At 42.3% G+C, this 24,522-nt stretch overlaps 2 protein-coding genes across 2 annotated transcripts; both read left to right on the top strand.

Annotated features, from left to right (window-relative positions):
* The first annotated feature begins 72 nt into the window (after positions 1-72).
* Positions 73-8,024, top strand: haus5 (HAUS augmin-like complex, subunit 5). The gene is made up of 20 exons (XM_070961085.1): positions 73-224; positions 355-453; positions 570-632; positions 866-898; positions 1,342-1,366; positions 1,545-1,677; positions 1,845-2,004; positions 2,118-2,214; positions 2,535-2,626; positions 2,738-2,792; positions 2,895-3,022; positions 3,122-3,203; positions 3,341-3,495; positions 3,767-3,929; positions 4,124-4,204; positions 4,333-4,478; positions 4,841-4,937; positions 5,964-6,102; positions 6,310-6,442; positions 7,724-8,024. Exons 2-20 carry the CDS (start codon positions 356-358, stop codon positions 7,824-7,826), a joined length of 1,983 nt encoding a protein of 660 aa, XP_070817186.1. The 5' UTR covers positions 73-224; position 355; the 3' UTR covers positions 7,827-8,024.
* Positions 8,025-8,399: 375 nt separating this feature from the next.
* On the top strand, positions 8,400-23,384 carry sin3b (SIN3 transcription regulator family member B). Its single transcript, XM_070961394.1, has 19 exons — positions 8,400-8,887; positions 10,064-10,170; positions 10,376-10,529; positions 12,194-12,559; positions 12,894-13,049; positions 13,649-13,777; positions 13,950-14,039; positions 14,216-14,334; positions 14,707-14,920; positions 15,189-15,305; positions 15,511-15,749; positions 16,189-16,372; positions 17,137-18,013; positions 19,950-20,119; positions 20,224-20,397; positions 20,912-21,004; positions 21,109-21,203; positions 21,638-21,836; positions 21,989-23,384. The coding sequence occupies exons 1-19, from the start codon at positions 8,777-8,779 to the stop codon at positions 22,223-22,225; spliced, it is 3,831 nt and encodes a 1,276-aa protein (XP_070817495.1). The 5' UTR covers positions 8,400-8,776; the 3' UTR covers positions 22,226-23,384.
* Positions 23,385-24,522: the final 1,138 nt, after the last annotated feature.

The raw sequence follows: 24,522 nt of genomic DNA, 5'->3' as shown, positions 1-24,522 counted from the left end.
ACAACAGCAGGCGACAACCGGGCAGTGGCTTCCGGAAGTGGGTGTGGTTTCGTTTAAAGCTGGTAGGCGCTTACGGCGCTTCCTAGCCTCAACGGATATGCTAACCGGAAATACTGTGAACAGGCGGGAAGTTGAAACTTTGAGTATTTAAGATTAAAAAAAAAATCCATTACGAAGTTAAATAACTTGTATTAAAGCCAAGACGTATATTCCACAGGAGCAGAGTAAGTTCAAGGACTATAACTAGCTAAATTAGCGAAATAATGCTAACCAGCTGACAAAAACGTACCCTGTTGGTGATGCTAGCTAGCTCGCTCGCTATATGTTGTTTACGTTTTTTCTGTTGTGTGTCAGGATGGCTGACAGAAATCTTGTGCAGGAGTTGAAACGATGGGCGACAGAAGAGTTCAATCTACCCCCGGACAGCCTTCCAAATGACAGCTATTTCAAAACGTGGGTATCAGCTCGTCTATACTTTCCCTATTGTCGTAATTAAACGTGAAGGTCCTCACAATTGATGCTGACTTTGCAGCGTTGAACAAGCGTAATGCTGATCGTTTGTTTTCTAGGCTCTGTGTTGGGACAGGGAAGTCAATATGGAAATATGTCATTCAACACATTTTTCAACAGAGGTTAGTCTTCACACTGCCTTCCTCTTCTGTAACTTACCTATGGTTACAGTACTGCTGATTTCTTGTGTATCATCCCAGAACTCACTCAGTCTCTATTTGTCTGGTCAAATGATAAATACCTTGGTCTGTAAAGTAATCTGCAGTCTCTCTTTCTTTGCACTGACTGACTGACTGACTGGGAAGATGGCTAAATAATGGATTACAGCTTCTTGACTGTCTCTCTGTTTTCACAGGAACGTGAGGATCATGCGTGGAAATCTCCAGTGGTATCCTTTCTGGCCCCGATTCGTCTTTACAATAGACATGGCAACTTTATGTGTACATTTTAATTATTTAATTGTCCTTGTAAGTTTCATTGAGAGATCAAATGAGCTTAAGAGAGTCTATCTTGTGCAAGACTTGTTTGCATGTTTAGATTCTGTCAATTGACTCTCCGCCACCACTTGGACACCCTGTCACTCTTCTTGTTGCATGCAAAGCACAGCATACATATGCTGTAATGTATGCTTTCTTGGGGGGCTCTGGTGGTCCCAGGGACTTTTATGCTGCATCCTATTCCTCCTCTCTAACTCCTGTAAATTGTCTACTGCGGCATCTTATAAATACCGCAAAAATAGTTTTAAATATACCCTCTCCTTGGTATCCTATGACCATGACCACATATATTTGTCATTTATCCAGTAATTTCCTTGACATTATGATCTTTAAGGTACAAAGTTCTTCAAGACAAAGAGGTAGGCTACAACTTGTTTTCCTTCTTTGTGGTTCATTTACCTGCTAGATGTGCAGGTGCGTCTTGAGTGATCACACTAATGATACACAATAACGAAAACAAGAGTTTTTGATTTAAGTCAGAAAGCCACTGATAAAATGAAATGTGTTTTTAATCTGCTGGTGTTTTTGCTCACTCAGTTGAAGCAGGCTGAGGGCCAGAGTGAGGCTGCTAAGCAGAGAGAGCTTCAGAAGAAGATAGAACAGCTGAGAGCTGAGATCAGTCACCTGGACTCTCAAATCAGTGGAACAGAGGAACAGTTGACTACACAAGGTTAGTCATCACATGCACCAAGGACTGGGTATCTGATCAGGCTGCGTTACTCCTTTAACAGTTGCTGTGGGTAGAAAGCAGAAAGCCAGCTCATACACTGCTGTTTGCTTTGCTTACATAGTTCAATAATATTGTAAATGCCAGTGTTTTCTATTATTTACTAACAGAGCAGTCCATTAGACATACCTGGGCCCAGGTAGAGGATAGCCACCGCAGAGAGCTGCTCTTACAGGCCTTCAGGCAGCGCTGCATCTTGGGCCGGAAGGAGCTCTCTGATGACATACAGAAGATCAGTGGGCACTGCCAGGCACTGGAACAAATGGCTAAGTAAGGCAGAATATTGAAGGTTTAAGTAAAATAAAAAGTAACAAAGTAGGATCATTTTCACATCCATACTAATCATATAGTACACAAGTAAGACCTGGATTGTTTTATTCCAGGAAAGCAGAGGTTGAAGTGCTGTTTGATGATAAGCCTTCAAGCAGCAGTGATGGTGACAAACTCAACTTCAAAACTGCAGCAGAGGCACAGGTCCTGGTAAGAGCTGCCTAAACCTGGTCTGTCTTTTGCTGAGTAGAGTTTAGAGTGCACTTCATCTGGCATATGCAGTGTCAGTGCATTACTACTATCCATTAGTACCTGTTTCCATCCAAGAGCCCCCAAAATAATGAATCAATAGGCCAACTGAGAAAGATGCTGAGAAAAAATGGTTGTGTCCAAAATCACTCCGTATTTACTATTTAGTGCATTATATTTACTCTCTGTCATTTCAGTTTCATGTCTGAATTCTGGTGCCTGTAAAACACCAGCTGCTAACTGAAGAAAACCATCCCATTTCTTTTGTTTTGTCCTGTTAGCGTGAAGTGAGAGAGCTGTGTGACGACAGGGTGCACTTCTATCAGTCGTTACAAGAGAGTGAACTGAAGACCACACACTCTGCAACCAAACAGTAAGGACTACAGTGTATACAGTATTTGATAAATCAACAAATAACTATTTTTCAGAATATTGTCAACTTCTTCTTTTTGAATTAATTGCTTCTCTCTCTGTTCCCACTCAGTATGACTCGCGAACAAAGGGCTGCTGTGTTTCAGTACTGGCTGAGTGCTGTGGAGGTTGGTGTATTTTTATCAATACTCGCTCGATATGTTGGTGCTGGTGTATATATGGTTCATTTTGACTTTGAATTAACATGTTGTTGCCTGTCATGTTATCAGAACCTGTTGGTTGGTTATCCTCCAAACCATGTCCTCTCAGCATTGGAGTATTTAGTTTCCAGAGAGCAGAAGGAACTAGAGGAGAGAGTGGCCTCTCTGGATGTGACACGAGATGTGACAGCTCTAAGGTAAACGTTAATGTTCTGAGAATACTCTCTCTTCCTTTAAGGCTATAAAAACCAACATAATTTTAGTGTTAGATTATTTATCTAACATTTTAATTGCAGGTTCCGCTATGAAAGCAATCATCTACTGGACATGTCAGCAGAGGAGGATAATGAGTTGCCATCGGTTCAGACCCTCTTAGAGGTGCTAAACACAGACACACATAAAAGCTGTATTATAATATTCAGGAAGTTCACAGTAGAAGAAATCATGTTGACACGTTTACTGGCATTGATGATTAAAACATTTGTATTTGTGGAATTGCACATTTGTTGTCTCAGGCTGCTTGGGAAGAAGTGGAACAGAGTTTGGTTAAACTGGCCCAGACTCGCGCCAGAGTCCAGCAGCTCCGAAACCAGCTGCAGGCCCACAAGAAGGAGGCTGAGCTGGAGGTGTCTAGTACTGCGGATGACCTCCACAACGATACCTTGGCATTGTAAGCTGACTCACTGTAGAGTAATTGATGAGATCCCCACCAGGAATAATGGTGCTGAATTATTTTGTATTGTGAGCTCATTATTGTCCAGCAACTTTACATTTTTTTTTCTCAGTTTAGTCTCTGTCTTTGTCTTTTGTCTTTATTTTGCTTTTTTTGTTTGTTTGCATTTGCAATAATACAAACACAAATAGCTAATAGTCAAATTAGGGGACTGATCTCAAATGAAAAACTTGTTTGATATAATTGTTTTTTTCTTTGTTGCTGTCAGGTCAGCTCTAGAGGTGGAACTCCAGTGTGTGATGAAGGCGGCAGCCAGGGATCATATCAGAGACCAATGTATCCAACTTGACCAGCACGCCAGAAGCCGACAGGAGGTGCTGAGAAACCTCCACAGCCAGTGGCAGAGCATCCTTGATTTCAGACAGCTAGTGGTGAGAGTGAATTGAGACCTCTCATAACCTTTGTCACATTTTCTGCATGTTTCAGAATATATCAGTAATTATTCAGGAAATGTGGTCTCTAAACTGTCTGGAGAGAAACATTTGCCAAACCTTTCTGAACCAAAGGTGCAGAGGTGTTTCTGCTCGTGTATCATTAAAACATGTTCTGTTGTTCTGTCTCTCAGGTTATGAGACAGGAGCACATCAGAGGTCTGATTAAGGGAAACTCCACTGCCAAGACAGAGCTGATCCGTCTGCACACAGAGGTGAATGTTCCATCTATGATGCTGTCTCTTAAACTAAAAATCTTTTCCCATTAAAAAAAAAAAGAAGCAAAATTTTAAACATCTCTTGAAGATTTCTGTCTCCGTTTTTTTTTTTTTTTTAAATTCAGCTACAGGAATTCATCCAGAGCAAACTGGTGCCACAGTTTGATGATGTCACCACTGCAGCCAATAGTCTAAGGAACTCCATTTCCAAGGAGGCCAGACAGTTGGGAACGATTTCACTTCTCGCTCTGGACCGTAGGACTGTCGAAGGGTAAGAACAAGTTGCCTGATCACTGAAGGGATAAAACCTGTCAGGTTAGTATGTATATGAACCAATGAAGTATTATTTTTGTTGGCACCTAGCATGGAAAAAGGGTCCTAAACTGACTCCAAACTGAGCATATGTTTATATCCAAGTATATTACTGCCAGTAAAACACGTATTTGGCAACGAATCAAAAAGGGTTACGTGACACACGCTGCAACTTTTTTCCCTCTCCTGTGTTGAGTTTTGTTGCATTTCATGATCAACTACAAATTCTCAGAAGGGGGGGCATTTTTAATCACACTCTTGTCAAGTGGTGACAAATGCTGAACAAAAATGGCAAAGTGACATATTTTTCTGTTGTTTAAGAATGCAAAGAGTCCCTGCATCGTGGTTGTCCATCCATCGCTTAGAGTCCCCGACCTTCAGCAGCTTGTGTCAGAGCCTGGCATTCCCGCTGTACAGGGTGAGTCTGCATATAATGCAGCAATCTGTCGTAACAGAAGTGAGGTCTCCTTCTTCTTTGTCTTCTTTCCAGAGAAACACTTTACTGTATGTGCTAGTCAGTTTGATTAAAGATGGATCAGTGGTTAATGATTCAATTCAAAAGCAATTCAGAAAAACAGATAAACATAATGAAATCGTGGCGGTATAATGCATTTTCAGCATTCTTAAAAAGTGTTTCAAAAGTGTTGAACTACTTTACAAAAGACCAGTTGTGTTGTTAAATTGGCGGAAGACCTTTAAAATGTTGTTGAATCGTTTCTTTTAAAGGGTGAGAAAGTAATTTTTCAGACTTTAGTAGGAATAATAGCTGTAGTTTCACACAAGAGCTCTCGTTTGTATGGTCTGTGCTTTTGAAATGAAGCATTTATGGTAACATATTACTCTGTCAAGCAGCTTGTCCGTCCCTTAGCTGTGATATCAAACCAGCTGTCTTCACAGTGTGAATGTTGTAATGTGTCTTGTCATTAAAGAACTGGCAGCTCAGTCATTTGTATCTTTTGACTCCAGTGATTTCTCAGAATCTAGCATTGTAGCTATACATTTTAAGTACTTATTTAACTTCCCACTCTTTATGAAATTGTGATGGATGGCTTGCATGTGAAGATTGCCCATGGACACTCGTTGCATTTCTACAAAATTTGTTCCAGCGGCTCATACAGTTCACACTGCTGCTCCTTAAACTCTACATGCCCAAAGTGGTTTTGATTCAACAGCTGACTTTCACTGCCATGGCTTGACCCCAGTCATCTCACGAGCAGAGCTGATAAAAATAATACCCATGTAAATCAGTTTTTCTGCACAGAGGCTCAACACCAACAGCCCTATGTTTTCTAGTCTGTTGTGAATTTGCCTTTTAGGGGCATATGCTAGTCTTACAAACTGCTTTTATAAGATATACATTTCATGTGGGGGATTTTTTTTCCTCCTCTGCCTCTTTCTCTGACTTTGACACAGACTAATTTTTCTCCTCACTCTTACACACCAGGCTCCAGAGGAGTTGTGCTCCCAGACGCGATCACAGCAGCTTGAGTTGCGTTTTCTCCGTCAGTTGATGCAACTTCACTCTGCTACTCTGCAGAAAATACAGAAGGAAGCAGAATTGCTGCATGCATCTGATCAGAAAGGTAATTAGGGGAACTCATCAAGAGTCAATCTTTTATCATGCCTATCATGACACAGTAAGTAATGCTGTATTTAGCCGTGTACACATATACTGTATATGATGCATATGATGATACGAATTTGTGTTACCTGAACCAAAAGAATTGTGAAGCATTTTTAGCAATTTTAATGACAACAAAACTACTGTTTACCTAAATTGTGCCTTTTAGCGCTGCTGTCCAGGGTTGTGGAGGAGGATCAGAAGCTTCTGAAGTCTCTGGTACCGAGAGTCAGAGGCCTCACCCAGCGTTGCGCCCAAGGCCTTTCTTATGGGGCGCAAGTCAAAACTGCCATCTCTTATTGGTGAGGCACATTTCTGAAGTACAACCCTCATTCCAAAAAAAGCTAGGACACTGTGTGAAATGAAAACAGAATGCAATGATTTTCAAATTCTTCTTGACCTATATTAATCATGAATACAGTACAAACACAAGATATTTAATATTAAAACTGATACGCTTGGTTTTCTGAAAATATCCCCTCTGAATTTGATGCCTGCAATATGTTCCAGAAAAAGTGGGACAGGTATGTGTTTACAATAACACTCTGTCAATGTTTGAGACTTGACTACACATATTTTTGAAGTTTTGAAAGTGAAATTCTTTTCAATTCATGCTTGATATATGACTTTAGCTGCTCAACAGTCTGGGGTCCCCTTTGTTGTTTTGTGCTTCATAATGAGCCAAACATTTTCAATGGGAGACCAGTCTGGACTACAGCAGGCCAGTCTACTACCTGTACTCTTTTAATACAAAGCTGTTGTAGTACATGCAGAATGTGGCTTGTCACTGTCTTGCTGAAATAAGCAGGAACGTCGTCTGGGTGGCAGCATATGTTGCTGCAAAACCCGCATAGACACTTACACACCCCCATACCATCACAGCTGGCTTGAACTTTGCACTGCTAACAATGTGGATGGTCCTTTTCCTCTGTAGCCCGGAGGACAGGACGTTCATGATTTCCAAAAGTCATTTGTGGACTTGTCAGACCACAGTGTACTTTTCTACTGTTTGTGAATCCATCTCAGATGAGCTCAGGCTCAGAGAAGCTGGCAACATTTCAGGATGTTGTTGATATATGACTTTCACTTTGCATTGGTAGAGTCTTAACTTGCATTTGTAGATGCACTGACAGACTGTGTTTACCAGCAACATTTTTCCAAAGTGCTCCTGAGCCCATGTAGTAATGTCTTTTTTACAGTAATGTTGTTTTTACTGCAGTGCTGCCTGAGGGATTGAAGGTCACATGCATTCAGTGTTGGTTTTCTGTCTTGCCCCTTATGTACAGAGATTCCTCCAGATTCTTTGAATCTTTTTGATGCTATCACCTATCTGATTACTCATGTTTTTTGCCCTAGTGGAGTCCATATACACTAGCATGTGATTGACAAGTAACTAACGTATCGTGTTACTCTTTTACTAAATTTTGTTGTTAAATGATTCTGAGCAAATTGCTTTTATAAACTATGAAATGTGTCTCATCCATGACAGTGGATCATCAGTACATTGAGTACATCCAGTCAGGAGTTTAGGGGCCTGGTTTGCTGGTTAACTTTTTCTGTTTTGTGTGTTTTTGTACATTTAGGTGGGAGAAGCCTGCCCAGCATGTCCTACCTGAGGTCAGTAAAGGAGGACTGACTTATCAGCAGTGGCTACAACGGTGGAAACTTGCTGCCAAAGCCTCTTAGATGACACCTCATAGTTTAAGAGCATAAAGGAGATCCTTTACAGCACCTTTCAGTAGCAGAGCGACCATGCTGCAGTACTTAAAAAACACACAAATGAGTAACTGAATCTCACAGTTCACCTTTATATTTTTCATACTCATGACTCCTCTTGATGTTTTAACATTCAAAAGTCAATCACTAATAAATCATTTCAAATCCATTTTGTGTCTGTCTTCCTTGAAATGCATTCAGAAATACAATAAAGTTGTTGAAAACTGCCTCTCGCTGTCGTGTTGCACCAGCTGAATCAGTGCTGCAGTTTGCTCACATGCCCACTGGATGAGCTGCAGATATCCAACATGAAGCCCGGTCCTGACGTGTGTCACGCAGCACTACGGTTGATCATGTACTGGCGGGCACAGTGTGATCTGTGAAGCCGACGTTTTGCATGGAGGAACATTGTTCCTTTGTAGCAGTGAAGGGGGAGTGGAGCAATCTGATTCTTGTGAAGTCAGCTCCTCCCATCGCTGCGCATGCGCACTTCCATTTTTCAATCATCTTTTTTTTCTTCTCAGTTTTTCACTCCTACTCTGGCTTCCGGACGCCAAGACAGACCGCTGCCGCCGAATTTAAAGAGACAGTCGATAGTTATTTTAATACGATAAACGGCAACCATTGTCCCTTAGCTTATTTCCCGACGCTCCTTGCCTGAGCTTGTTTAATTCGATGGTGATGTTTAGTCAAAGTCGCAGCGAGTAGCAGCTTGTCTGTCATCACCCTCCACTCTGCTGGATTTTCCGTCCTTTTGCGCTGTGCCGAGACTGTCCAGCTAGGCAAAGTAGGGTTGCTTGCTGGCAGGCTGGCTTCCCGACCGAGAGGAAGGTTTGTCGGCTAGCCAACAACTGGAGGTAACACCGAAGCTTCCCTCTCAAGTTGTGGTAGGGGCTCTCAAGCCTCCTGTCGCCGGGATAATGGCGAAGATTCAGGCGCACAGCACGGCGAAGCAAATAAACCAAATTCAAGACAAGCCTTACGTTATAACACAAAAGCAAGTGCAGCAGCAGCACTTCCAGAAGCTGAAGGTAAGAAGACAACGGACACGACAAGGGAAAAGTCCCTCTGAGTCAGAACCATTTTGTTCGTCGGATCGTTGCATTGGATTTGAGGGTTTTCTCTTTCTGCCCTAACGTCGAGAGTAGTGAAAGGATCGGCTGGCTAACGTCAGTTAGCTCGCTGGCCTATTAAAAGTAATTCATTGCTAAACAGCCGAACATTGACATTTAAGGTTAGATGTGGAAGCCGCGTTTCATTAATGGACGTCTGAGTGACAGTGGAGAGGCACAGTTAGTGCTAGTTTCTTATTTACGATGTCAATAACAGCCAGTGTGAGCAAACGTTAACTCAGACCTCGGTTGTGGGAAGTTCCTCCTTGTTCGTTTTTTCAGCCACCCTGAACAAAGTGGAGGACGTCAGCCAGGCTAGCCAAGAACGGCTATTTCAGTTGATTAGCAGCTTCATTACACATTTCTTTGTCTGTCGCAGTGTTTGAATATTATCTTGCTGTTTTTGCCAACACGACACTGCTGGTTAGAGAGCAGCTGCGACTAAACGTATTGTATGAATTTGTGTGTGGGAAGGTGTCGTAAGTGTTCGTGGAGTTATTATCGTCAGTTGGCTGTTGGCTAACGTTAGCTTGAACAACCCTCTTTAGATGTGGACTGTTTGTGTCAACGCTTTGTTTGAACACGTATTTTATCGTATCCCAGCCTAGCTTGGATGTTGTGGATGAAGAAAGCCGAGGTCCAGTGAATAAAAGCTGTTTGCTGCTCCTTGTGTTCGCCCATTTATTTATTTATATAGCGGTTACTTGAACAGCTCGTACTGCTAACTAGTGCATTTGTTGATATAGCACTTCAGCTGACAATGAAGGAAGCAAACATTTGGATGACTGCATGTCCAACAATGCCCACATGCAGGGTGGAGGAAATTCTGCTATATATATCTGTTTGTTTGTGGCACCACTTGATATCTGATGGTAGTATCTGCTAATACAATTATTGATGAGACACAAGGTAGCATTTATGCATAGAGGAGCCATTGTCCTGCTGAACATGAAGTTTTTTGAGAGCTGGATTCACGCATCTTCTTCATCAGCAGAACTACAGGATGTTTGACCAAAAACTTCTCCTCAGGTCCAGGTGCTTTGTGCTGCATTGACCATTTTCATTTTGTTTTTTCTCCCTCCCCTCTCTGCTCAGGTTGAAGATGCCTTGTCATATCTGGACCAAGTCAAAATTCGTTTTGCAAACGATCCTGGCATATACAACAAGTTTCTGGACATCATGAAAGAGTTCAAGTCACAGAGGTATTCATGCGAGAAGTTGCTCAGTTCCAGTATTTGTGATGAGATGTTTCTTAGTACAGACTGTCAGGATACTGAATTGTGTTCAGGCTTTGATTAAGTTGCAAAATACAAAACACATTTTGAGGTATTTTCTCAGTAAGTTAGAAATTGTTGGTTGTCTTCATATGTCACTAATATATGTCTGTCCGCATGTTCTCTTGAATAGCATCGACACACCGGGGGTGATAAACCGAGTGTCACAACTCTTTCATGGACACCCAGACCTCGTCTTGGGCTTCAATGCCTTCCTACCACCAGGGTATCGGATAGAGGTCCCCAAGAATGGGGTAGCTTTCCTCCAATCTCCGTTCTCCGCACAGGTGAGATGCTTCCCTTACAGCTGGAGTGGATGAATTCTCAAAGCCAGTGCTTTTATTTATTTTCAGATGTTTGACACTTGAGCAGGTGGATCACCACCTCATCAAATCATGATGTGCTGAAAGGTTTTGTTTGGTTAAGCCGGGAGAACTTTCTGTTCCTAAGTGGAAACAGGTTTCAGTTGGGTGCTCTGTCTAAAAAAAAAAACAAAACAAAAAACAAAACAAAAAAGACAAGAGGTGAAGAGTTTTTCCTTTTTAACCACTGGAGGGTTGCCTTTCCTTTGTTTGGAGAAACTTTTAAATTCTTTTTTAGGATCCCAAATATGCCACGCACAATTGCACATATACATTCAGCTGCCAGTTTATTAGGTACACCTAGCTCAAACTAATGACTGTAAAGTTGAATCAGTGCAGTTCCAAGAAAAACTGAACATTATAACTTCAACTGAGTGGATGTAATGTGAATAAAATGCGCATTGCAATGGGTTGGTATGTCTTCTAGACAGTTTGATGCATATTTAGAAATTGTTCACACCAATTTGATAGAAAAAGACTATGGAATAAGTCGGACTGTTGTGGTTCAGAACTGGTCTGACGTGATTTGCTTCATCTCAGATTCTGTTTCAGCTCGCTTCACATGCGGCAGTTTTTATGCATACACTAATCTAAATGTTTTCAGTTTTGGTTGACAGAAAAATCATAAAGGATGCACAGGCCACTTTGAGGTTTGTCAGTTTCGCAAGCAGTGAGGCCAGGGGACTGTCACGGTGTTGGAAGTGTAAAAATAGTCAAAGAAAATAATGTTCTTCAGTCACGTTTAAGCGGACCAACATACCAGACTAAATAAAAGATTTTCATCTACCTTTGCTGCCTGAAAACGTTCTTCTCTGAAAAAACATTCTTTGATTTTAATGTATAAGAACCAAATGCCAATTATGTTTATATCTGTGAGACATTTTCTTTGAAAAGTAGACAGCTTGATTAAGGAATGCGATTGGGCAACCTGAGGACCAAGGAAGTGTGTGTCTTACACACATGCAGACCATTACTTGAGATATGCATTAGACTTGTGTTTGACAGCCCTATTGATTTGACAGTTTGTCGCTGAATGCGGTTCGGGTGTACATGTTTTTGTATGGAAGAAGCCATACCTGGTACTGATTTTCCATTTGACATACTGTCATTTTGGACATCAATATTTCACTGAATACAAGTGTGACGTTACTTAAGTGAAGTACACGCAATATATGCATAATGTTTAGAACTTGAAGCTGCTTAATTGGAAATTTAAGAAAAACTCTTGATGCGTCTGAGATCACCTCCTGGTCTCTAAGTAGTGCACTATATTTACCGTCTGACACTTCATTTGAGTGTCCAACCTCTTAGTGTGATATTTATGCACTACACAGTGTAGTGTATTAAAATGCCACAATGGAATGAAAAAAGTTGTCCATGAAAGTACAAAACTTTCTAATAACAATCCCACAATGCAATGCATTTTCTAGATGCAAACACACACCAATCATAAGTTGTTGTTTGTGTTTTGTCACAGAGTAGGAAGTAGTGAACGAAGGAGTGACTTTAAACAGCCTCCAGGACCAGTCGGGTTATTGTTTTCAGCATTAACATTGCTTAATTCTTCCTACCCTCTTTCTTCTGTCCAGGTATCCCCAGGCCAGCAGGGGAAGAGTCTCACCACCTCTGCAGTGACCACGACCTCAGGTAGTGCCTCTGCCGCCCAAATTGAGGCTGGACCTGCCCAGACCACTGACGTCAAGTCGGCCTCATCAGAGCCCCCATCTTCCTCAACCCCAGCAGGACCTCCAGAGCCTCCCAGCAGGCTTTCTCTGCCCCTGACCAGCAGAGAGAGCCAGAATCAGGCGACCACCTCTTCTGTATCCCCACCTGCCTCAGAGACAAGCCCCGTAGAGTTTGACAGTGCCATCAGCTATGTAAACAAGATCAAAAACCGTTTCCTGGACCACCCAGAGATCTACAGAGCCTTCCTAGAGATTCTTCACACGTATCAGGTACTGTAGAGATTAAATCTGTCAATTTAAGTTGCTTTTTAGTTACATATTATGATAGACAGTAGGCAATGTGGGGTTTCGGTTACTTAGTTGTAGTTTTTCTGGCATTGCCTCTGTTCCACATCAAAGATTTTGACAGTTCGCACAGCATCACTAATAACAATTAGAGTCCATGGTATTTTCAATTAAACAAATAGATAAAGGTCATAGTTGAAGTGTTATTGTCCTTTATTAAATGTCCACAGTCATCTGTTCTTTCAGTCTGGCTCTGCTTTTTTAAAATTAAGTTTGATTCCCCCCGCTGATCACCGTTTCCTCCCCTGTCACCCCTCAGAAGGAGCAGCTGGAAGTGAAGGAGAGTCGAGGCAGTCGAGGCAGCAGTGGGATGACAGAAGATGAGGTGTTTTCTAAAGTTGCCAGTCTTTTCAAGGGGCAAGAGGACCTGCTGGCCGAGTTTGGACAGTTCTTACCTGATGCTAAGAGATCATTGGTCAGTAAAACGACAGCAGACAGAGATAAATGATTCACAAAAAATCCAAACGGTCCTTACACAAACAGTTAGTGGCCTGTCTTGGCACCAAAAAACTCTTTCTTTTAATATAATTTCCTCTTCTTTTCAGTGTTTCAGGGTTTTTTATTTCCATGCAACTGCTCACAAATGTTATTCTTGTGTATTCTTCCTGAGTATTTTTCCTTAACATTCTTTGAGTACACTAGTTGAAAGTGCAAATCCAAAGCAAAGCTGAAATGATTTAGTAGACCAATCAATTAGTCGAGTGACAGAATTTTAATTGGCAACTATTCATCAAGTTTGACACATTTTTCAAGCAAGAATGCCAAAGATTTTCTGGTTTTTACTCAGCAAATGTGAATATATAACCCACAATATTGGAATATTCCTTTTTTTGTTGTTGTTGTTTTTTTAGTCTTACATCAAAGTAGATTAAAGATGTTTGGCTTTTGGACTGTTTGCAACACAAAAGAAGCTATTTTAATATATCAGCATGGTCTTTGGGAAATTGTAACAGGCATTTTTCACCCTCCTCTGACACTTTGTGACACTTCTCCCGTGTTCTTCCTCTCCTGTAGTTCACAGGGAGCTCACTGACAGGGGGGAAAGAGACGCTGAAAAGGCCGGAGGAAGAGGACACGATAACCAAACAGAGCAAAAAGAGGCCCAGGCCAATCCTACTGCAGCACATGTCCCCACTGCTCAAGGTAAATTCTCAATTTAGAATAACTGCCACAGGCTATGCGCCAGTGTATGTATACATGTCCTTGATCTCTTTACATTGTCCCTAAAGCAACAACTCAAAGGTTCCAGCTACAATAACTTAAAACTTTTTAATGGTACAGATTATTGAGCATTCATTTCTCTTTTTATATGTAGAAAAAAATGAAGTATTCCTGTACCAAAGATCAGTCCTTTGCTTCAGTTGGCAAACATGGAGTCTTAAGAGAATTCTCCTTCTTCGATAAGGTGAGGCATCATTTTCCATGTTGAATAGCCTTCTTCTTTCACACTGTTTATTTGACCCACTGCTACTGTGCTTCCTTTCCTTTTCCCCCTATATTGCTGTCTTTATTATGATGTGTTTGAATGTCTTTTTGATAACGCAGTTGGTCTGATTTCCTTGTCAACCCATACATCTTTAGGTTCGTCGCCTGTTTAAAAGCCAGGAAGTGTATGAGAACTTCCTGCGCTGCATCGCCTTGTTTAACCAGGAAGTAGTTTCGGGAGCGGAGCTGCTACAACTAGTCACTCCTTTCCTGGGGTGAGTGGAGGGAAAGATGACTGAACCGAATAAATGTGTGAAATGGCTGGATGAAATCAGAAACATGGATGTGGACACAGTAGCTGCAGGGTGCTGACAGAAGGTGTAGTCAGTAATGTCTGGTGTTGTAGAAGAGACACAAAGGGCAACAGCTGTTAAAAATGTTGGCATTTATAAAAGACTCTCTGGACCATTGAAGACTACTTAATGATAGTTGCAAACGCTTCTGATATGACCTGTATGTAGGAAACATAATGCAGATTTTTGTTCACATTCTCATAGGTGGCATTAGCCTGATGGGTAACATGTTTTTTGGTCATCTGTTCTCCTGATTCATCTGTCATTCCTTATTTCATCCATCTCTCCTTCCAGGAAGTTTCCTGAACTGTACACACAGTTCAAGTCATTTCTGGGGGACAAAGAGCTCTCTCATGCTGTGTCAGGGCTGTCGGATCGCTACATGGAGGGGGGAGGGGGCCGAGAGGTGGATTATGCCTCCTGCAAGCGCCTGGGGTCCAGCTACAGAGCACTGCCCAAGACCTACCAGCAGCCTAAATGCAGCGGACGCACTGCTCTGTGCAAGGAGGTACGCAACTGGCATTTTCCTAAAGAGTTGTCATTAGCTCAGTGCATCGTGCCCGCGAGGTGCCCTGTGAAGTTTTCTTGCGAGCAAAGTTTCTGTGTAACCTTTAGGTCTGCTGAATGGATTCATTTCCTCATAAAACACTTGCAAGTAGATTTTAGTTTGAAGCATGCTTTCTTTGCATCCATGTTTGCATGCCAGCAGCTTTTGTTCTTGTTTTTATGGAATATATTCATTAGCTTTTTTTACCTTTGTGTCTGAATATGTGTAGGTTTTGAACGACACCTGGGTCTCATTCCCCTCTTGGTCAGAGGACTCCACCTTCGTCAGCTCGAAGAAGACTCCTTATGAGGAACAGTTGCATCGCTGTGAGGATGAAAGATTTGAGGTACGTACATCCTTACCGTTCTGTTTACACCTCTTGTAGAGACACTTTGTACGAACATCACAACTTCCTCAACATGTGTTTTTATCTTTTTGTATCCCTGCTCTCGTTAAAGTAATGATAAGATTTAACTTGTTCAGCGCTTTACTCTGTACTGTGGTTAGTATCTGCCTTCTAAAGCTCCATGTCTGTAACTGTCCACCCACAGTTGGACGTGGTTCTGGAGACAAACCTGGCCACCATCAGGGTGCTAGAGAGCGTCCAGAAGAAACTCTCCCGTCTTTCACCCGAAGACCAGGACCGTTTCAGATTAGACGACTGCCTGGGCGGCACCTCTGAGGTCATCCAACGCCGTGCTGTGTATCGTATCTATGGTGACAAAGCCCCCGAGATCATTGAGGGACTGAAGAGGAGTCCTGCTACCGCTGTGCCTGTGGTGCTTAAGAGGTCTGGACTGTCTTTTCATTTCAAACGTCTTCATTGGTAAAACTTTAAATGGCAGAAATTCAGTGGCTGAACTGTGTTAATGGTCTTGGTGTTCATGCATTGCTGTTAGTTTAATTATCAGCAGGGAGATTTATCTCAGTGACAGTATGAGAGAAATGTTGATTTGCTGACAGTACAAGTAAGATCCTTGTACCAGGCAGTGATCTTTATACTTCCTGCAAAGGTGAACCTACCAACAACAGCTGTGCTTTAAAAAAAGTGCTTGTGTATTCAGTGTACTGTATGAAGGCACCTCAAAATATGTGTTTTACACATTCTTACAGTCCTTTACTGTCAAACTGCCAAGAAAACTCACTGACAGACATGTTAGCGTAACATGTGTATATATGTATATGTATATTGTGAAGTGTCTAAATTCAAGGTGTGCCCCCCTCTACAGATTGAAAGCCAAGGAGGAGGAGTGGAGGGAGGCCCAACAGGGTTTCAATAAGATTTGGAGGGAGCAGTACGAGAAGGCTTATCTCAAGTCCCTCGACCACCAAGGAGTCAACTTCAAACAGAATGACATGAAGGCCCTGCGGTCCAAGAGTCTCCTCAATGAGATCGAAAGTGTCTATGATGAGGTAAAAACTCTCTCCCTGTCAGCTGTCCTAACGCCAGAACTTTCAGAATATGAAAGGATAATTAGGTGTGGAGTTTCACAATTATATTTCTGTCCAATTTTTGGGCAAGGTTGTAGAGCCATATTGGAGTTTGGACACAGTAAAAGTGTTTATTATACTGTACCCCACCGAGCAAAAGAAATGAAAACATTTCTGCGAAACACCTCATTCAGGTGGTTATCGATGTGGGATGATTGTGTGAGTTGATACAAAGTTTTCATTTCAGAAAATTTGCCCTTTCTCTTATTGTCTGGTTTTCTTGTGGAGTTGAGCTTGACAGTTTATTATTCACATTGATGAAACAATCTCAACTCCAGGGCCCTTATCTAACATCTGGATCAGAACATGGAGTTGGCTCTTTTGCCTTGAAATTGTAGATGGTCAAACTTTCCATAATTCTAAGTATCTCCAGGGATTCTTGACCTTGGAAACATTGCTTGACACAAGTTGACAAAACAAAACCAACTCAAGACTCAAACACAAGAATTGATCAGAATCATTGAATGATTGAATATCTACAGTTCATAGTTTTGCTCTTGAGTTGATTTTGTTAGGTAGGAAAACTTTGTAGCTTCAACAGACAAAATTCTTAATTTCTTTCCCTTAAAATATACATAGGAATATTCATTTCTCAGAGATCAATGAAACCTATTAAACCCTGTGATTTGTCACAGCGTGTCCTTGCATTGCCTGCATTAACCTCTGTGTTTTTCTGTGCATCTCAGCGTCAGGAGCAGAGCACTGAAGAGGGTGGAGTTGGGCAGCAGAGCCGCAACGGCTCTGGTTCAGCCTCCACCAGCGAGCCTCACATGGTGTTTACGTATGAGGACAAACAGATCCTGGAGGACGCTGCCTCGCTCATCATCTACCATGTGAAACGTCAGCCCACCATCCACAAAGATGACAAGGACCACATCAAGCGCATCATCCAGCACTTTGTCCCCGACCTGTTCTTCTCCCGCCGCGGCGAGCTCAGTGATACTGAAGACTGGACAGATGAGGAGGTTGAGCCTGAGGAGGGGGGAGAGAGGGGAGGAGGAGGAGGTGGGTCGGCGGCAGCAACAGGAGGAGGAGCAAATGTTAATTCTAATAATGCATCAGGAGCAGCAGTGGCCACAGGTAGTCAGTCTCAACCCCAGCCTGCCCAATCACAGTCCCAGGCCCAGTCCCAGCCCCAGCAGCAGGTCAACGGGGAGTCCAGGCGGAGGCGCTGCAGCCCATCCCAACCTGCGGACACGGAGGCCTCCACCACCTCCAGTAGCATGAGCCAGCCTGCAGGAACTGCCTCATCCACCCCTGGATCTACACCCATTGAGACAGGTTCCGGTGGAGCTGGGGAGAAGGTTGACCTGCGTGACCCTGAGGCAGAGCACCAGAAGGACCTGGACGGCGTCTACAACCTTTTCTTCGTCAACAACAACTGGTATTTCTTCCTGCGGCTGCACCAGACCCTGTGTTCACGGCTGCTGCGGGTTTACCGACAGGCAGAACGTCAGCTGCTGGAGCACCGAGCCGAGCAGAGCAGGGAGAGGCTGCTGATGGCAGAAGGAAGGAGAGAAAAAGCATGTGACCTCGCCATGGAGCTCCGCCTCAAACAGCCCAGTAAGTTCAGCTGCTGGTCGGTTCTGCAAATCCTACAGGGGTCAGTTAAAAGTATAGTTGAGTTGGGTCAACTCTGAATCAGCATAGACAAATGATCTCAATGTAGGAGTTTGTTTTGTTTTTAGATCCTTGATCTATGATGAAGAGCTCTAATATTCATATAACCTCATCAGGGAGATTAGTTAATTACTTTAATTAACAAGTGCTGAAAGTTAATTTAATTCAAACTGTTTGTGATGTGATGACGATGATTAATGGCTTTCACTCACTCATACGACATAATGAAAGGAAAGGCTTGCTTGAAGAATGTTTCAGATGTGTAGAAAGACTAATGCTATTTTCTTTGCCTTGTCAGCATTTGAAAGAGGTGTTGAAGAAAAAGACACTAAATAATATACTGTTCAGTGAATTTTTATTAGAGGTGGGACAGAACATTGATACAGGAATATAATGTATTACTTCCCATTGCAATACATTATCAGTACACCGGAGCCAGATGTCAGGATTTTTATTGAAGCATGACAGAGCTCTAAGCGGATTCACCTGCTGATTTGATTTACTACGTGGACATGGACAAGTTGTGGTCAGTGTGTTAAAGAGGCACTAAGATTAGACTGTGTGCAGTTTTTTTGTTTTTCATCTCAGTTCTCAAATTCTGTGAAACTGATACTGCAATAAGGTTTCCATTGTCTGGTAATCACCTTTTTTAACCTGGAAAACCTGTTGAAGTCTGCCATATTTAAATCTCTCTGGTCATAATGTCTAGTGAAGTTAATTCCCAAGTTAGAAGTGAATATATTCTGGCTGGTTTTCCTCCACTGCTTCTCCGATGTCTGCCCTCCCTCTTAATTCACTCCCTCTTGGTGGTGATTGCTGGAACGGTGGAATTTGGCGAATTTTATTTTGTTTTTGTCAAGTTTGAATGAAATGTGTTTACGATGATAAAATTACTGTTTCTGTAAATGGAGTCTGGTGGTTTTGGCGAGGGTGATATAGGGGCTGTTTCTGGCTAAGCAGAAAAGGATCGTACTCTTTAGCAAAAGGCTCTCAGCAGGGATTTTTTCCATAATGTTGCCTTACATTTAAAATAACATTCTGAGCCTGCCAGTGACAAAATCAAATAATTTTACTGAACGTATATTGGCAGTGTGCAAATGCCCAGAGGGATTATGTTGCAGTGTGTCCAACAGCTGCAGGCTGCAAAGCCTTTGCTCAGTAGTGGAAAAACTTTAACAATTGTTCACCATAAGTCTTTGTGCGGAAAATGACTGGCACCAAACGGACTACTACTACACCACAATGCAGTGAATATGTAATTCTTTCTTTTTGCTTTTTTAGTGAGATTTTTTTATTTATTCTTCTTCCATTATGTAGTCTGATAAATCGTACACTATTGTCTTGCAATATATCAAGTATCGCAGAATTGCTGTATCGCAATACAGTCCGTATTGTGGGTATTGTACCATGAATTGCTCTGTGATTCCCACCCCTTGTTTTGATTGGACAGACTGCTTATAGGCACAGTGTAGTCTTATGACTTTGTGTCTCAGTTGAGCTGGAATTGTTTTTTTTTATATATATATATATATATATATATATATATATATATATATATATATGTGTTGTCATGAGGAGATGTGATTAGTATCAAGGCCATTCAAGGCATTTTTAAAAATTGATTTCTATTCTTTAAAAAGCCTGATCCATTTTGGATGACTCCTTTATTGTAACTCCCTGAGCTCCAGCTCTCTACAGCCAATCAGATTGTTTTATAACACTGAACCCCACAGTCAGCTGTAACTAACATAAAACTGAAAAAAGACTTCCTGTCACAACAGATCTACACTCACACTAACACTGGCTTCCACATGGATGGCTTGATTACTCTGAAACGACACGCTGTTGTAACAGGTGTGACATCCCTTTGTCTCCTCAGGTGAGGTGGAGTTGGAGGAGTACTACCCAGCCTTCCTGGATATGGTGCGCAGCCTGCTGGATGGCAACTTGGACTCCACGCAGTACGAAGACACACTGAGAGAGATGTTCACCATCCACGCCTACATCGGCTTTACCATTGACAAGGTCATCCACAACATCATTCGGCAGGTAAGTGGGTCTAACCGTCACACTGAGCGCTCGAATCAGACGATGAAGATGTGCAATGTTTGACATCATCGCTCTGTCTTGTCTGCACTTTCCTTTGTCTGCAGCTGCAGCACCTTGTGAGCGACGAGGTGTGTCTGCAGGTGGTTGATCTGTACCTGGCTGAGAGGAAGAGGGGGGCGGCGGGGGGAAACCTGTCCTCGCAGTGTGTCAGAGCAGCTTGGGAGACCAGCTACCAGTGGAAAGCTGAGAGAGTCATGGCCGAGGAGAACTGCTTCAAGGTGAGCACAAAGTCCTGCCGGGTGTAGCGCTGGATTATGTATTTGTGAAACTGTTTTCTGTTCTCAACATCCATTTTCGCTGCAGTGGAAATATGCTGATTACACTTGTTGAGTAATTTTACTACATAATAAATGTTTCTCACAACACTGAATATACCCAGAACCTCACTAATAGTTATTTAAAGTGCAATGTTTTTAGGGCCAGTGATCACAGAGAGCTGCTTCCTGTTTGACTAAAAGTTAATAATTTTCTTTAAAAGCTCATTTTCTCAGTTTATTTGAGTATGTTGAGTGCTAAGATGTGGAGTTAGTTACATTTTGACCCTCTGGGCTTAGTTTGAACATGGAAATGACACTGCTACAGCAAAACGAACACAGCCTCTTTACGTTATCTGCATTTAAGTGGATCAGCTGCTGCAACTGCCAGCAACTTGAATCCCCGTTGTATGAATATGATCTCTTGAGTCGTTTGATTTGGTTTACTCACTGGTTGTTTTTTATTCTTTGTCATTAGGTGATGTTTATCCAAAACAAGGGTCATGTGACGATGACCATCGAGCTGCTGGACACCGAGGAGGCCCAGGCTGACGACCCATTAGATGTACAGGTAAACAAACAAGCCACATGTTTGTTTCTCACTCAGTCTGATGCAGACATACTCTCACACACAGATGTAGCATTTCTGAATGTCTTTGCTGTCTTGTCCCTCAGTGCCTGTCGAGCTACATGGAGCAGTTTGTAGGAACAGAGTCCAGTCTTTGTTCTCAAGCAGAGGGCTACTTCTTCAAACCTGTCTTTCTGCCCAGGTACAACAGTTTAACATTATTATTTCTAAACATCGGATTTTTCTGTTTATTAGAGGTTTTAGACTTCAAGCTGTGCACATACAAATCTTAAAGCCACCCGTCTTGTAAAAATAATACAGCCACATCAGCTAGAGGTCACTCTGTCCGTGCACTTGCAGCAGACCAACAGGAAAAGTCAGCATATGTGGCCGAGATCACAGCAATATTCAAAGCTATTGTCTTGTGTTTAAAATGTCGAGGCTTAGTTTCCCACATTTTTTCACTTTCAGCCAGGAAAAATCCTGTTAAAAATTTGGAATTTGATGTATGAGCCTGGAAAAGTCAAGTTTCCATCCAAACAGGTCTTTCAGCTGTTCTCAAAATCTGCCAGACAGTAATCCAATCAGCATGTTCAGGTGGAATAACGTGTTAAATGTTCTTCTCTCTTCTTGTAGGAACCTGCGTCGTTTCCGCCGCTGGCAGGTGCGGCAGGTGGAGGCGATGCGCTGCAGGAGAGAGTGGCACCGCCAGCTGGGTGTGGAGAACGCCGGGAGTCTGGACTGTCGATTTAAACTGAACACTCACAAGATGGTGTTTGTCATGAACTCTGAGGATTACATGTACCGTAGAGGAGCGCTGGTCAAGGCCAGGAAGGTAGGTCGCTGGTCGTTTTGTAAGAGTCTGAGATGTGATGTGGAGAATCTGGGTGATGAAATGTTGTCCGTATAATCAGACCTTGCTTTTTCTGCTCATTAAATCCTGTCTGGACGAAGCTCTGACGGTTTCCCTTCTCCTCCCCCCTGCAGTCGCAGCACAGAGTGGCAGCGAACCAGCACGAACGCTTTGACAAGTGGCACCAGGGCTGGTTGGCCAATCATGTCACGGCCTCGGCTGAACGCTCAGTGCAGAACTGGCTAATGGGCGAGGAGGAGGAGGACATGATCCCCTGCAAGACAACCTGCCTTTCGACTGAGGTGAAAGGGCAAACGGTGAACAGATACCAGGTTCATTACAGCAGTAGCAAAGCCCCAGCCTCACCGTAGAGGCCTGCATAGAGATGGACATACAGCGCAGACACACAGACACACACACACACGCACGCACATACATACACACACACACACACACACACACACACACACACACACACACACACACACACACACACACACACACAGACAGGTAAATGCATGGACATACAGGACATTCATACACTAAACACAGACGTAAACAGCTGCAGTCCCACTTCTCCACCTTCCTCCACGACATGTCCACTCATTCACTTCCACTCATGGATGAAGAAACTGGCAGAAACACACCGGTGGACAGTGAGTCAGTGAATGAGTGCACTGCGAGCGACGATGTGGAGAAAAAGGACCAACACAGACAGTGAAGTGATCAACGAGAGTGAACTCGGCCCCGAGTGACGGGGCGAGTCGGACACGACGGCACAAATGGAGCATCATCATCATCATCATCCTCATTATTCTAGCTTCTCTGCTGGCACTAAAAGTTGACAAGACTGAAGGACAGAGACGGTTGATCAGGTGAGAAGTTATGCGATCATGGAATTTGTTTCAGAAATGTGAATGTCTGTTTCTTTTTCTTTTTTAAGTCAAGTGTAGTTTTTAGCTTCTAAAGCCAGAGAGCCTTCTGTTTGTTGGTTGGTTGGTTTATGCGTGTTTATATGGAGAGATAATGGTAAAATGTGTGTATGTATGTGTACCCTGCTCTCTTCATTTCGTCTGTTTGTGTGCCCAGTACAGGCTCTACAACTCTAGTAATTGCATTATTACTGTATGTGCATATATACAACAGGGATCCTGTATTTTTATATATGCATCTACACGAGTTGATTGATACATCTTAAGATCACGTGGTTCTTTACAGTGTTTGCTGTCAGCCAGCTCTTGATGTTTGCCTTTTTGTTTTTGTTTTTTTTTTTGTATTTTTTTCCCTTTTTTGTGTTGTAGCTAAACAAGATATCACCAGGGCAACAAGGAGTCCTTAAAATTGGTTTAATATGGATGAAGCAGTCAAATTACGTATCATGTTCATGATACTAAATGTTTACTTTGTATTGTCTTTTTTTTGCATACTGACATTGAAAATAAAAGCAAAATATCAGTGTTCAAATAGAATGTATAACATTTATCCTGTATCAGTTATCACAAAATAAACAACCTAGTTGTGACCTTCTTAGATGTTGACTCGCAGATTGTTTGTTGGCTTGAGAAGCAGAAGAGAAGAAAACTCAATACACTGATAACAGAACAGTCCATGAAATGTAAAACCAGAATCTTTAACAGCACATCTCTGACAGCACCAACAAAAACTGAATTTTAGCAAAATTAATTTATAGTTAATTAATCTATAAATCATTTCAAGCTGAAATATGCGGGATTTACTGCTTTGAGCTCCTTAAATGTGACGATTTGTTATTTTCTCTGTTTTAAATCACCGTCAACTGAACATCTTTGGGTCTTGGACTGCTGATTGAGCGAAATCACCTTGAGCTCTGAGGGACTGAGAGGGAAAAGTAGGATTGTTCGCAGGGCTTTTGGGTTGTTTTGCATTTAACTTTACAAGTAGCTGTTTTCCTTGTATGTAGTGAAAACATCGACACACTCTTTGACCAAACAGGACGACCACAAGGTCCATTATTAGCTGCTCTGAATTCAGATTTCCACTTTTTTCTAGATTGATTTATCTGCTGAGGAGGATCATGTGATGGGATTGAAAGCCACTGCAAACAGCCGCTAATTGACCTTGTGTTGAGACCGTCTTGTTAGCTGCTGTTCAGAGGTCAAGAACAGTTGTTCAATGTCAACTGAAACATTTCTTTTTATTCTAAAAAGGAAAAAAATGTTGTGATTTCTGTTGGATTATGAGGGCTTGTTTGATGGTGATTTGTCAGACTTAACTGTGTTCTCCTTTGATTTTTTTTGTGGGTGCTTTCTCTCTGCCAAGAAACAAGATTTTCAGGCTTTTCAGGATGATTCATTCATCCTTACTGGCACACTGATCGTACCGGCATCAGACACCGTTCACCCTCTGGGAACGAAGGGGAAAAAAAAGCATCAAATTCCAAATGGCTGCCAGTGTTTTTGGACACGTTCCTCGAGTTTTTTTTGGACACAGTTGTCAAATCTTGTCAGGACCTGCAACGCCCCTTTTCACCACCAGGCTGCACATCTACTTATAGGTAAGAAGGTGAATCATTAACAACTTTTCTGTGAAGGTTAGAATACGCCTCAAAGTGCAGAAAAGAAGCAACCATGAAACCACAAAAGTTATGAAGAGGAAGCAGAAAGACCCCATCAACCACACCAACCCTGAG

This window comes from Chaetodon trifascialis, chromosome 4 (assembly GCF_039877785.1).
Source record: "Chaetodon trifascialis isolate fChaTrf1 chromosome 4, fChaTrf1.hap1, whole genome shotgun sequence".
In the NCBI taxonomy this organism is placed as follows: domain Eukaryota; kingdom Metazoa; phylum Chordata; class Actinopteri; order Chaetodontiformes; family Chaetodontidae; genus Chaetodon; species Chaetodon trifascialis.
Note: the sequence above shows the minus strand (reverse complement) of the source record. Positions and strands in the feature narration are given on the sequence as shown.

What these genes read in the sequence shown, in the direction of transcription:
- haus5 (XM_070961085.1), top strand. Translation starts at nt 356, where the DNA reads ATGGCTGACAGAAATCTTGTGCAGGAGTTGAAACGATGGGCGACAGAA. An exon ending in GCACTGGAACAAATGGCTAA is followed by an intron (nt 2,005 to 2,117) that starts GTAAGGCAGAAT and finishes GTTTTATTCCAG; the next exon opens with GAAAGCAGAGGTTGAAGTGC. An exon ending in TGGCATTCCCGCTGTACAGG is followed by an intron (nt 4,938 to 5,963) that starts GTGAGTCTGCAT and finishes CTTACACACCAG; the next exon opens with GCTCCAGAGGAGTTGTGCTC.
- sin3b (XM_070961394.1), top strand. Translation starts at nt 8,777, where the DNA reads ATGGCGAAGATTCAGGCGCACAGCACGGCGAAGCAAATAAACCAAATT. An exon ending in AATTCTCCTTCTTCGATAAG is followed by an intron (nt 14,040 to 14,215) that starts GTGAGGCATCAT and finishes ATACATCTTTAG; the next exon opens with GTTCGTCGCCTGTTTAAAAG. An exon ending in ACGACCCATTAGATGTACAG is followed by an intron (nt 21,005 to 21,108) that starts GTAAACAAACAA and finishes CTTGTCCCTCAG; the next exon opens with TGCCTGTCGAGCTACATGGA.